Consider the following 13,742-nt stretch of genomic DNA (forward strand, 5'->3'; position numbering starts at 1 on the left):
GAACTTAGTGGCATATTTAGTACTCCATATTTAAGAACTGAGCCTTTATAATCAGATGGTGATGTGTAGGGTTACTATTAAAAATTAAACAATTGCATTTTATGCAGAGTGTAACTGACTTTTATGGCCCTGCATAGATCTGCAATAGATCATCATCCTAGCACTTGATCTTAGTACCTCATTTCTTCAGCAGTGCACCGTGCCAGTAACAGTGCAATGGTTAGTTGGGCTAACCATTCCAATTTCTGGAACAAAAATGAGACAGCTGTACTCTACTGACTCTGTAGTACTCTATAGTACTCTGTACTGTAGTACGGTTAGGACACTGCTGGTATACTACATCTTTCTTCAGTGAGCCACTGTTCTGAGACACAGCCAGTACAGAGGCAAACAGGATCTGTTCAGCTGTGTATGTGCACAGGTTCTTAATGTTGTATACAGCATTGCAGCGAAATGTGACTGAATGAAAGAGAGAAAACAGTGCAAATCATCTCTGGGGGAAACTAGCAGTAATCAAGGACAAGATGTTAAGGAGTGAGGGAGATAGGAGGGTAATGTAAATCTGTGAAATGCTGGGTGCAACAAGTAATGTGAATAAAATAGTTTCTTAATTCAGTGATAATACAGTAATGGACAGCCTCCAAATGATTTAGCTAGCTAAAAGCAAAGTATCTGATTTTTCAGGATAAATTGTAGCCATTAACCCCAAAAGGACAGAGTGAGTAAGCTCTGCAGTTTTTATACATGATATTATTGGAGCAAATGAATCAGGCATATGCTTGTGATATAGTGCTAGTGGGGGAGGGAGGGAGAGAGAGCAGATGTTGCTTAAGAGGGAAGATTTAACAAGGAAGAAGAAGCAGAACTTCCTCCTACTGAGATCAACATACTCCTTCTTGTGTTTCATTCAAAAGAATATTTCAGGAATGTCCTGCATGGATTTATATGGCTCAGGAAAAGGTATGTACAGGAGACTTTCATGTACTTACTTTACTTAAGGAAAAGATCAACAAAAAAACAACAAAAATACCAGGTGACAAAGAACGGAACAGAATTCACTCTTTTTCAACTAATACTTAATCTTAGAATGTACTGCCAAAGCAGGAGCAAGTAAAAAAGAGAATCAGTAGCTCTTATTACCGGAATAAAATTGCAGCCAGAAGGCTCAGCTGTTGCCATTAGCCTTATTCAGGCTCCTGATAATATCTGATGATATTTTTGGCCCATTTATCTCAAGAATATCATTCTACTTCAGATGGCATTCCCACTTAGAACTGGCATTGTGAAGCGGTTAATCAGCTGTTCTTAACTCTGCTTTTTCCAGGTTTCTGAGCAGAAACATTTTGTTCAGATCCATGGAAAGGATCCCTTTATCTCCTTGTATCTTAGGTTGCAATTAAAACTCAGAATCTAGAACTAAAAGCAGAATCTCTTCTGCATTGGAAACTGATATAGTGCCAAATGAATATAATGTGAGTATGTGACGAGCAGTCAGTTGTATCTTCAGACGGAGAACCTTTTCATTACTTCAGCTATTGACGTGAGGTTTTTTCTCCTCAAGGCAGGAGTATGGCTTTCTGAAATATGTGGATCTTGCTATGAATACATAAAATACAGCTGGTCATGAGGTAACAAGACACTGATTTTAAAACATTTTTTATGAATCCATGATTTGATTTGAAATCTTGGTTTCATTGAGATTGCATAGCCTTCAGAAATGGCGTGCTATGGAACTGAGCTTCGACAACAGTAAGTATCCTACCAATGGGACATTTTAGGTTATTATGAACCAATCTAATAGTGAAAAGAGGCCTGTGGACAGTTGGAATCTGGTTCTGTCGTTTCTGAGCAAGTATCAGCAACCTCCTTACGGGGACAGAGTCCATTAAAAACATGATAAGCATTTAATGACTGTGAAGGATAGAACAGTTAGAGTTGTTCTGCAAAAAGCAAAAGAATGTTGAGCCTTTCTGCCTAAGATTCACTATCTGGGGGATAATCACTTTTCTGATCTGCTTTCATAAACAACATTTATCATTTGAATAGTTCATGTGTCTATGGAGGATGAGATTAACTAGTAAATACTATGGAGTCATCAATTACATTGTTAGTTTTTTCCTCATCCAGTTTCAAAACATACTATGAAAGAAGAAAATAAGATAGTAAATAAGATGATAAAAATAAGATAAAAATAAGATGATAACATGAAGATGGGGAGACATCTGTGTCTACAGAAAATTAACTTTGTTCAGCTAGTGTTCTACCTGGTGAGCTTCCTTAAACTGCATGGACGCCTGCATATGCATGCGTGTGCATGCATATTTCTTAGGGTCCACGTTAATTTTTATAAAATTCCCTGAACAGTACAGAATGTACCCTTCATAATAAGCTATTCTAGACCAAGTAAGTATGAACTGAAGATCTGGAGGTCATTTTCTGTTTATTTGATATGGTAGCCTATATGCACAGCTGTGTAATTGCACTTGAAACTGAAGTTCTGCCATAAACTTGGAAAAGTCCCAACAAGATCTGCACTCGTCCTCAGAGACAAATTTGAGAACTTCCATGTTTGTATCTTTGATATTCTAACACATGCTGTCCTATGTTACTGTAGAATAGACCATTTCTACATCCGAGCATACATAATATTCTTTGGGAAAATAAGGAAAGTATAGATTTAGTTTTAGAATACACATTCTCGTAGTGCTAATTGCCACTTAAACTGGAGTTGGATAGTGACTATGGGATATAATTTTTCAGGGAATGTAATTAACTGAAGGAAACAGAGGTTGTTATTTACCTAAATATGTGAAAATTCAGTCCACGTACAGCTGAAATTCGATGATCTCAGAAGCATCAAAAATTGTGGAATACTTCTGAAATCTGCTCAAACTATTTTGAAAAATGAAGCTAAGCATATGTTATGGAGTAAAATACGCTCATTGATTTTATGTTTATTTCTGTAGATTTTCATATTCTTAATATGAATTTTCATCACTATGATGTGTATGCCAGTATAGAGTATTCAAATATGACTAGAAAAGCAAAAGTTGCTCTCCTCTCAGAGGTTCTTGTAAGAATGCAAAAGGACTTGTTGGGCTGCCCTGAGTATAAATAGTCTGACATGAATAACATTAGATACCAACCTAACAAGCAAAGACATGCACAGTTTTTGTAGCCACAATACAGACAAAGGTCAAGTAGGTCAGATGGTGTAGCTGGACTTTTAAAAACTTCTTACATTTGATAAGACAAAAAACTAAACACAAGGAATGTTACGATACTTAAATATCATGAAATGAAATGTAAGGAGCAGTGCTTAAGACTGAGGGCTTTGGTGCTGAAGTGCATTGTAGGGTGAAGCTGAGGTGCTATCCAGATGTTCTCCTCAGCCTGGAGAAACCTCACGTCTACTTGTGGTACCTTCATTATATAGCTTCTACAAAAAGAAATGAAAGCCTTACTGAAACTTTTGAATTACTAATAAAGTTGGAATTAGACTTAGTTTTCTACTGAGAAAGTAACTATTCTAAAAGAGAGGCTGTGGTGAAGTCCTGTCTTTTTCATTGCTTTTTCAGGAATAAGCAGATATATAAGCTATACTTGAAGTGCAGCAGCCTACAACAAAGGACTGCAAATTCCCTTGTTCCCCCTGCTTATTCTGTCTTGTTCTTTCAGTGTTCCATTTCCTGTGGAACAATGATCAGCAATGATCAGACTGATCTCCCATTTCATTCTAATGTCACAGGGAGCTTGTTATAAAAAATGGAAGTATAGCCCTATTTCTAAAGTGTGAGATGCCAGGTTTATCATTTCTGAAACTATTATGTAGGTAATGAGAGCTGCCTTCTTGCTCAGCATCTCACCTGAGAGGAGAATGTAGTTTTGTGAAACCTATATGGACAGACACCCCTGGCTGATGGTTCTCAGGAAATAACCCGCTTTCAATAGACTCCTTTACTCGGTGCCACCGACTGGTTATCTCTTTTCACCTTCTCCCAAGTTCATAGTAACACTGAACTTTGGAACTATTTGGACCTTTACAAAAATCAATTTGTGTAACCATTTTTACTTCTAGAACTACATACTTCCATACTTCTTCATTCAAATTAAAGGGTTTAATAGGGAAATACACCTGAGAATGTGGAAGTTCTGCATGCCTCAGTTCTAGCTCCTCCTTCAGCGAATGCATATTCATTCTGCATTGCTTTATTTTTCACTGAAATAGCATTGGAAACAAACTGCAGCCCATGAATTTCTCTCCTAAGAGTTTATCTTTTGCACTATAAAAAAATGATTCTTGCTTTACATTAGTTTTTAATGAAATCTGTTTTTAGTAAGAGAAGTTATGCTTTTATTCATGTTCTAATTCAAATCCCTAATTTAGTCACTCATTATAGGCTTTGCAACCATGTAAATGGATAGGATCTTGACCAGAGATGGTAATTTAGAGGCAAACAGCCTCATCATAGCATCAAATGAGAATAGGTGCCTCCAGAATGGGTGCTGAGGCATTTGGTTAGGCTGTCAAAATTACATAGTTGCATATAGGTGTTACTTACATCAAATAATATACAAACACTGGTTCTGACTGATTGTCAAATTACCAAAACCATGATTTCTCATCTCAGAGAGCATGCACAAATCTTGCTTCTCACAAGATAAAATAGAGGCTTTGTGTTAGTGCTTCTGTCCTTTGATCTGCAGCTTAGTAATGCTAAAACTTTGGCAAGACAGAAAGCAAGAGGCCCATATCCTGTACACCAAGCATGTGAGTGGCTGAGACCTAAGGAGACTGCACATTTACTGGCATTTTACCTGGAATTAGTTACTGCAATTAACAAAGTATTACGAATGAATTTCACAAGCAACTGTCCCCAGTATCTGTCCCCAGAGAAATTCTACGTCAGTAACACTTGCTATGACATCATTGTTTTGTTTTTTTTTTTTCTCCTTTAAAGTACTTCTACATACAATTCTACCTTCAGACTTTAAAAATATTTTTTTCCTTGTTGTGTTTTTATTTGATCAAAACTGATCCATGTTCTCTTATCTTTACACTGTCAGTTCTCTTAAGATGCAGCTGTCTGCTTTATAATATCTGCTTCTGTGAGTGTTTACATATAGCTGCAGCGTGAAGCAGATTTGGAGATCTAGCTGCTGATAATATTAACCTTGAGGGGAAAAAAAAATACAAACATAGATATGCTTAGTTACTTTCCACTAAACTAAAAAATACTTTTAAGTGGATCATTTTTACTGTACAATTAACTCACCAGCCAAATGGATACTGGTGCTCACACTAATGGTGGCAGGGGGATTGGAGATTCAGGTACTTGAGGTCCCTTTCAACTCAGGCCATTCTGTGATTCTGTGGTAGCATGGTAACAGGCACAAACAATAGAGGGAAGGTAGAAGCAGCTCATTGTTTCGGATAGCAATGTTTAAGTGATTGTAGAGTTAACAGAGATACATTTTTGGCACTAATACCACAGGCTAAAAAATAATCCTAAGGATATGTCATGTTGCACATACAGAGATCATATAGGAAGTTCTTGTAGAAATTCTTATTAGAACTTTGTATATTCACAAAAACTGTTGTTTCTAGACACTGAGGACATAAAGGCAGTATGATGAAGGAACATTGATCTGTAAAGATGTTCAAGATCAATCCAAATTAAAATAATTTAATTGTAAAATAATTAAAATGTAAAAATTATCATAAATATTAACAAAAATACTTACATTTGGTTTAGTTTTATGACAAAAAGGACATATGTTGCTCATTGAATAGGTCAATAGAAGGAAATAATAACAGAGATGCATATGTGGCTATAATGCTGGTGGACAAGCCAGCTCAAAGTTTCAAGGCACCTGATCATCAGTTTTAAGCTTATTTCTGGTGCAAAAACATAGGTATATTTTCTCTAAAATAGAATAAGCAGAGCAAAAGACTGACTGTAGTTTTTTCACTGCCAACAGTAGAAACACTGAAATATAATGAAAACTAATTACAGTGTTTAGGGCAGGAGAAATCTGGTAGGCAGGATAGTTTATATACCAAACATCTAGTGGTACTTGGACCATGTAGTGCATGACTCTGCAGTTCTTGATTTATTCATTAATTCCAGAACTGACAGATCACACATTCATTTCTACTGGCAGGTTTTTTAGAGGAGGGCAAGGGGTGAGGGTGAGGAGGAGCTAATTCTGCTGAAAATTCATTTTAGTTCAGTGAAATGTTTTATTTGGGAGAAAATGAAAATGGAACGTCGTTATCTCCTGAGTAGGAACTGATTTTAGTAGTAGAGGAGTTGATTTGAGTATACTGTTTACATCAAGTAACCCTCAGAAATCAGCACTCCAAAATGCTGACGTTAAACTCTGATTTAATTGAGCAGCTGCTACGAGTGAATAGGAGTTGAGATAGCTCAGCACTTTGTTCCTCTGTTCTGCCTACACACAATAGACTTGGCTCAACAAAAGCATTTTTTATTAAACAATGCTTTCATTTGCAGCTAGATGTAGCATATAATTGTATCATGCTCTGACTGGAATATAAGAACATTAATTTACTGTTCTGTGTTCATAATGTCTATGGCACAGGTAGTAAATATAGTAATCTTACTTCTGGCCTCCCCATCTGTAGAACACACATCTTAAGGCAGATGTCACTCATGAAACTGAATGCAGGAGATACTTTTCTCTATTAAAAAAAAAAAAAAAAAAAAAAGCTGGAATATGCTCTAATTGGTTTGACTTCTTTAAACCTTGAAAGTTCCAAGAAGAGTGTGCACCAAGAATGCAAGTATTCAAATGAACACCACAAATCAAATGATATTTTCAAAAATAAAGAAATATTTGTACATACACTATGTTAAGTTCTACTACAAGTCTGAAGTGGTTCCATGAGTTGAAAGGCTGAGTGAGGCCTCATAATTCACCACCACTGATATGAATGCAGGGAGGACCTGGCTGGACCAGCACAGTGGTGGTTTCCCATGTGGCAGGAAAGTGTCAGAAATACAGCTGATCTAAGGCAAAAGCATGTAGTGTAGCATCTGGTCTTGCTTTTGCAGTGGTGAAGTATCCTGACAACTATAGCTGTTAGAGGACTGCCCGGATAGATGCCCTATCCCTGGAGGCATTAAAGGCCAGGTTGGATGGGGCCCTGAGCAGCCTGATCTGCTTGGTGGCACCCAGCTCACACCACAGGATTGGAACTGAGTGGGCTTTAGTGTCTCTTCCGATCCAAGCCATTCTGTGATTCTGTGATCTCAGGGATCATTTTCATCCTCTTCAGTGAAAGGGAGCAGAGGTGTGAAAGTTTAAAGTCAGCAGAAAGCTAACCAGCACATCACTGTACAGCAAGGAGGTTGCACAGTGTAACCAAACCCTCTGAACTACAGATAAGTTCACAGGTGCATGTACCTTGACGTTAAAGGGAATTAGTGTCCCAAGTGTTCTGCTACAAAGGGTAGCAGAGATCCAGGCATCCATTGCTCCTGCTTGTGGCTGCCAGCAGTCAGCTCTGGGGCAGGCAGAAAGCAGCCTGGCTGGGAGCAGATGGGCACTCCGAGATCTGCCCGGAGCGCATCTGTGGAAAAACGAAGAAACTCCGAGGCACCGGGATGTGAAGTCACTTTGGGAGGCGCCCTGAGGGGCGGCATCCCGCGTCCTCCGGCTGAGGCGGCAGCCGCTCCCTCACGGCGCGGAGCTCCCGCGGGGCCGCACCTCCCAGCCCCGCGCTGGCGGCCCGGGCCCGCCCGCGCCCAGCTCCGGCGGCGCCGCGGCTCCTTTAAATGGAGGCGGGGCCGAGCCCCAAAGTTTCCCCAAGTTGTGAAGCGGGGCCGGCGGCCGTGCGGAGCTGAGCGTGTGGGTTGCCGGTGGTCTCCGTGGCTGTCGGGAGCCCCTCCGCTATGGACTACCTCACCGCTTTCACTGGCAAGGGCGGCCGTCTGCTCCGCGGCACCGCCAGCCGCCTCTGGGCGGCCGTGCCCGGCGGCCTCCGCCAGGTCCGCTTCCAGGACGGCGTGAGCCGTGCGGTCCCGCAGCCCGCCGAGCCCGCGCCAGGTACCGGCGGGGACGGGGCCGGGAGCGGCCGGGCCGGCCGAGGGACAGAGCCGTGCGCCCCGCCAGGCCGCGCCGCCTCCCTGCTGCCGCCCGGCGGCGGGGCCGGCCCGGAGCGCGGCCTGTCCGGAGCGGGGCGGGGGTCCGTCCCGGCACCGACTCGGGAAAACGGGAGGGAGGAGGGGCGGGCCGCGCGTTGCCGCCGCCTCGCTCGGAGCTTCGCCGGACGGGTGGCGGAGCCGCGGCGAGGGCCGGCTGGAAAGCGGCCCCGGGCTGGGGAGTGGCGAGAGGGCGGCCAAGGGAGGCCGCGGCCTGGCGCTGTCACACCGCGAGGCGGCCGCCTCGGCACCTGCCCCGGCGGGGCTGCCCGGCGCTGCGTTCCCGCGGGTCCTCGTGGCGGTGGCAGCGCTGCGGTGTTCGCTTTCGCTCACGCCTCCCACGCGCCTGCCTGCGGTGCTGCTGATTGGGGCAGAAGCGGCCGCAGCACGGGCTCGCTCGGTTGTGCGCTCTCTCCTGCGCAGGGCAGTTCCTGGTTCCCACGTGTTTCTGGGGAACTTGCAGGAGTACTTTAGGAAGATCAGAAGTAGTACATCTGCCTTTCGGTGGCCCGCCGGATCGGTGAGGAAACAGCAAGGGACTTCTGTATTATTCTTTGCTCAAATCTCCCCCCTTTCTGCACTGTGCTGCCTGTAAGGGATTCAGATCGGCAAGATGTGCCGCGAGGAACAGAGGTGTGGGCAACGTGTGTGCACGCGGGTGTGTGGGCAGTGAGGGCTCCAGCGAAGTAATGCTACAGGCAGGGCTGAAGAAACAACCTGTGCCTTAACTGGTAAAAGCAGTGTGGCTGGGGACTGCTTGGAAAGAAGCTGTATAAAGCTGCTTGTGAAAATGTCTTTCAGAAGTCTGCAGGGTAGTTTACAATAAGTAGTGTTTTCAGTTTTTCAGTGTCAAGCAGCTCAGTGTTAAGAGGATGATCACACTGTAAGTAGGACTTTTTTTTTTTAATGGTAAGAAACAAGATCTTAATGCAACAGTTAAGTGCCTGTGCAGAGTGAGATGTAGATGATGCTATTCTTGTTGTCTTGGGTCATACCTGTACAGAAAGGATCATAGGGACTGGCTATGTTTACAGTGCTACATTTTCTGCCTTATTTCTCCCCCATCTAAAGGAACAGGATGAGAAGAAGACAGCAAGGTATTTCCGCAATGAGATTAAAGTACCTTTTCGTCCTCCACAAACTGTTGAAGGCTTGTTAACAGAGACTGCTAATATTCTTTTGTGGATGCAAAATGACAGTAAAACTCTTCAGGTGTCTTCAAGTCAGTTTTAAGGCCAGGTGTTCAGCTGTTGAAAAGTCTGTGGCATCTCCTGTAATACATGATGACTTGGAGGAAGAAGCTCCTGTGTTGTTTTTTTTTTTCCCCTCCTACTCAGGGGCAAAGGATTAGTTTGGACTGTAGCTTAATATTTTTTTTTCCCCCTCTGGCTTTGAGCATGGAGTGTATTTCCCAAAATATTGGTATGGTGTAATATTTAATGTCAGCATTAGTGAAGGATCCTTGCTGTTCTGAAATACAAAATGGATTTCTGTGTGCACAGAATCGGACATTCCTTTTTGACAGAAACATCCCTTGAGTTGTCCTAACCCGTGCTGTGTGAGACAGTTAGGTCTTTGCTCTCCATGCTGTCTCCTTCACATGATCTAGGTCACTTAGAGGCAGAAGCAAATTCTCATCAAATTTAGAATTTTTCATGTAGTAAGTATTTTGCTGGGCTTTGGAATCTGCCTGTGCTGTGGTGATGTGCTCTGAAAGCTGTAGCAGCAATTACAATACTTAAAGGAGAGGTTGGATTTCAAGTCAAAGGTGGTTACTGTGAAGCTAACCTAAAACTTAATGGCAGATTCTAACTGTTCCAAGTGTCTATGCAGTGTTTTGGATCCAGCCCTTCTGCTCCTGCATTTTTTTTCTGGTCAAATGCTGTATTGTAATAGCTGTTGTGAGCTTATATCCTCCTTCAGGTATGTGCTGAACAGATTTTGTCCCTTCCTGGAAGGGAGAAAGGTGAGGTTGAGAGACTGAATAGTGCCCTAAGAGGCTGTAAACCTGTTGGACCAGTTCATGTTGTTTGTGTCATGCAACCGTGCATGTGAAGTAACTTTAAAAATACATTCTGTCCACTAATGAGTGTGGTAGAAGATTTAAAAAAAAAAAAAAAAAAAAAAAAAGGCAAAGAGAAACAAACTCTAGAGGAAGTATCCAACTTCAAGACCAATGCTACCAGTAATTTCAGTGTCTAGTTCATTTTTGAGGGTGGGGGAAAAGCCACGTAAGTTTTACAGTAGCACTCCTAAAGATAGTCCATTGGTAACTTCTACAAGGAGCTGGTATGTATGTGTGGCTTGGATTTGGAGAGGAAAATTTAGAACAGAATTTTAGAATTTTAGAATCACAGAATGATTTGGGCTGGAAGAAACCTTAAAGGTTATCTCATTCCAACTCTCTACCATGGGAAGGGACACCTTCCACTGGATGGTGTTGGCCAGGGCCCCACCCTGCCTGGCCTTGAACACGTCTGGGGATGGGCATCAAGAGCTTCTCTGGGCAGCCTGCACCAGTGCCTCACTCCGCTCCAAGTAAAGAATTTCCTCCTTGTATCTAATCTTAACCTGTCTTCTTTTAGTTGAAAGCCATTATTCCATGTCCTGTCATTATGCTCCCTAGTAAAGAGTCCCTGCCCAGCTTTTTTGTGGGCCCCCTTAGGTACTGAAAGGCCCTTAGGTACTGAAAGTGGAGTATCCTCAGAGCCTTCTCCAGATTAAACAACTCCAGCTCACTCAGTCTTTTTTCACAGGAGAGGTTTTCCAATCCTGTGAGCATCCTTGTGGCCTCCTCTGGACCTGCTCTAACAGTTCTACATCTGTTTTGCTCTGCTCTGATGTTCCCAGTACACACACTCCAGAGACTACAAAGGGGTCTCACAAGGGCAGAGTAGGTGGGGGAAATCTCCTCCTTTGCCCTGTTGATCACCTCTCTTAATGCAGTCCAGGATACCATTGGCCTTCTCAGCTGGAAGTGCATGTTGCCAGCACATGTTTAGTTTCTCATCAACACCCCTCCAAAACCTTCTCCTCAGTCTCTTTCAGTCCATTCTCTGTCTTGGTGCTTGAGATTGCCCTGACCCAAGTTCAGGACTTTGTGCGTGGCCTTGGTGAACTTCATGAGATTCCTATGGGTTCGCCTCTCAAGCCAGGTCCCAAGGGCATCCTTTCCCTCCAGTATGTTGACTGCACCACGCAGCTTGGCAGCTGTGTAGCTTTTGTCTGTTGCTATGTGTCATAGGTGTTCATATAGTGAAGTTATGTGCGTTTTTATTTGCTTTAGTATGTGACTTGAGGCTTTAGGGAATGTGTGATTAAGGATTATCTTCACTGCAGAATTATTAACTTGAACTTTCAGTTTGGTTTGAGTTTAATTCATACAGAACTTGCTGAAATGAGCTAGCAGCATGTCTTATAACTTAATATGCCGTTTGTTTAATCTGCTACAGAAGAGAGCGTGGCTTGCACTGTGAAGGACATTATTTTGCTTCTTTTGTCTGGCTCTTGTGAGACCACATATGCATTACTGTATCCTGCTTTGTGCAGCACAGTTCAAGAAGGCTGCTGAGATTTTGTAGAGGGTCTAGCAGAAGAATGCCAGTCTGTTTAGCAGTTTAAGTTACATGACTTATGAGGGACTGAGAGAAGGCCTTCAGCCTAGCCCAGAGGGAGGCAGAAGGATTCAGGAACAATTAAGGGGGATTTAAGGGGGTGTGATTGTTCTCAGTAGTAACAGATGATAAAAGAGGGGGCAGCAAGTTCTGACTTGTGAAGTTTAAACTAGACAGTACAAAGAATTTCATTAGGAGGGTAGAACATGACTGGTACAGATGACAGGCTAATTTCCATCACAGAATCACTCGGGTTGGAAGGGACCTCAAGGATCATGTAGTTCCAACCCCCCTGCCTAGCAGGGCCACCAAACATACACATTTAGATCAGGACATACACATTTAAATCAGTTTAAGTCTTACTTCCTTGACTCAACCAATCCCCAGCTGATGCGATTTGATGTTGACAGCACCTCTGCTTTAAAGCAGAGTATGGAATAGCTGCACTGAGGAATTTTCTTCCAGGTAACAGTGGTCTATTACTCATAGCCCCTCCTAGGTGTTCTCCTCTCACTTATGTCTGCGGCCCATTTGTGAAGGGAGGAGCCAAACATCAGAAGCAGTATTGACTTCCTGCAGTATATCTTTAAGTACGGAAGTTGAAGAAATGAGGATCAGTCATTCAGAAATCCTAGTTCAGAGTATCCTCTCGCTCAGTCTGTAAGGGGAATTGTTCTTGCTGCCTTTTTTTGAAGACCTTGTGTTGTCTTCTCCCCTGGGATCAATTGTTTGTTCATATTTCAGCCAAGTGGCCTGTGGATTTATTGACACTTCTGTCATATCAGCTCTCGACTGATAACAATGCACAGTATATCCAGTAAGCCATGTGTCCTGTACCTGCTCTGTACTCCAGTGGAGTAGCAGCAGAGCAGTAGAAATAAAAAGGGCAGAGTTATAGCATATTTGTCAAGTCTTACTGTAAGATTTGGGATAAAGCAGTAATAAAATAACATTCAATGTCTTTTAAAAAAGAAGAGGTCGGTTATTTTCTCACGTACTTAACTTCTAGGAACTTAAATTTAACAGGTCTGTGATAAAACATGGTAGAAGCTTCGAATTGAGGAGCAACAATTCTCCAGGCTTTCTTGTACTTCATCTAGATCAGCATGTATATGTAAAATGTACCAGCACCTTTTAGTAAGACATCAGTGCTTCTCTCTCACGTCTGAAAATACTTCACTTGATAGAGGCATAAGAAGAAAATGTAATCTTGGAACATATCAGGCTGATGACTCAGTCATCTTGTGATATGTTAATATATGCACAGTCTTTTCAACTTGTGCGCCACTGTTTTGTATCAGAAATTGTGTTCCTTGCATATGTGATATTAAATGATCTTTTGCTTCACTCTGTGCTTTGTACTGTTACATTTCACCTTATTTGCTTTCTCCAGGCTTTTTGGCTGCAGAATTCCTCATGTTGCTGTAATCTTCCTCTGCTATTGATGTGCTATCGGCTTCCAAGTCTGTTCTGTGATGCGTGATTAAATTGCTTTTAAGACTAGTCCATTGGGAACTCATTAGTATATCCCTCTATTCTGTTAGTTTGTTTCTCTTTTCCCTTTAGCTAGTCTTTGGCATAGTTGACAATTTTTAATCCAGTCTTTACCACACAATAGGGTTCTGATATGAGCTGTTTTACTGAAGTGTTGTGTTCTGGTTATTTATGGTTAGTTTATAATCTAGGTACAATTCATTCTAGTAACATAACCTTTGACTGTATTGTGCTTCTTGTTTTAATGTGCTGTGCAAGAATTAACTGGAAAAAGATAAAAATGTAGTTTCTAACGTTAAAGTAGTTTTAAAGCTGATATTTTGTCGGGGTCAGACATGAAAAGGTGACCTGCATAGCACATGGAACTCTTTCCTATGTAGAGCACTGTTGTGCTTCTGAACTTCATAAGGTTTCCTTCAGTCCCTTTCAATCTGTCTCCGTCCTTCTGAGTGGCAATCCTGCCCTC

At 42.3% G+C, this 13,742-nt stretch overlaps 1 protein-coding gene across 11 annotated transcripts in view; it reads left to right on the forward strand.

Moving 5' to 3' along the window:
* Positions 1-13,742, forward strand: part of OXR1 (oxidation resistance 1) — a 239,046-nt gene that overhangs the window by 163,117 nt on the left and 62,187 nt on the right. For 2 of the 11 annotated variants that reach the window (XM_052704677.1, XM_052704681.1), the window contains exon 1: positions 7,845-8,073. The exons of 7 other annotated variants lie outside the window; for them this stretch is intronic. In XM_052704677.1, the coding sequence (XP_052560637.1) occupies positions 7,920-8,073 (154 nt within the window). In that variant the 5' untranslated portion in view covers positions 7,845-7,919. Of the gene's footprint in view, positions 1-7,844; positions 8,074-8,540; positions 8,689-12,226; positions 12,248-13,742 lie in introns of those variants that run through there. 2 more of the 11 variants (XM_052704679.1, XM_052704680.1) reach the window with 2 other exon arrangements.

The sequence above is a fragment of the Tympanuchus pallidicinctus genome, unplaced genomic scaffold (assembly GCF_026119805.1).
Source record: "Tympanuchus pallidicinctus isolate F22 unplaced genomic scaffold, pur_lepc_1.0 scaffold5, whole genome shotgun sequence".
NCBI classification, from domain to species: domain Eukaryota; kingdom Metazoa; phylum Chordata; class Aves; order Galliformes; family Phasianidae; genus Tympanuchus; species Tympanuchus pallidicinctus.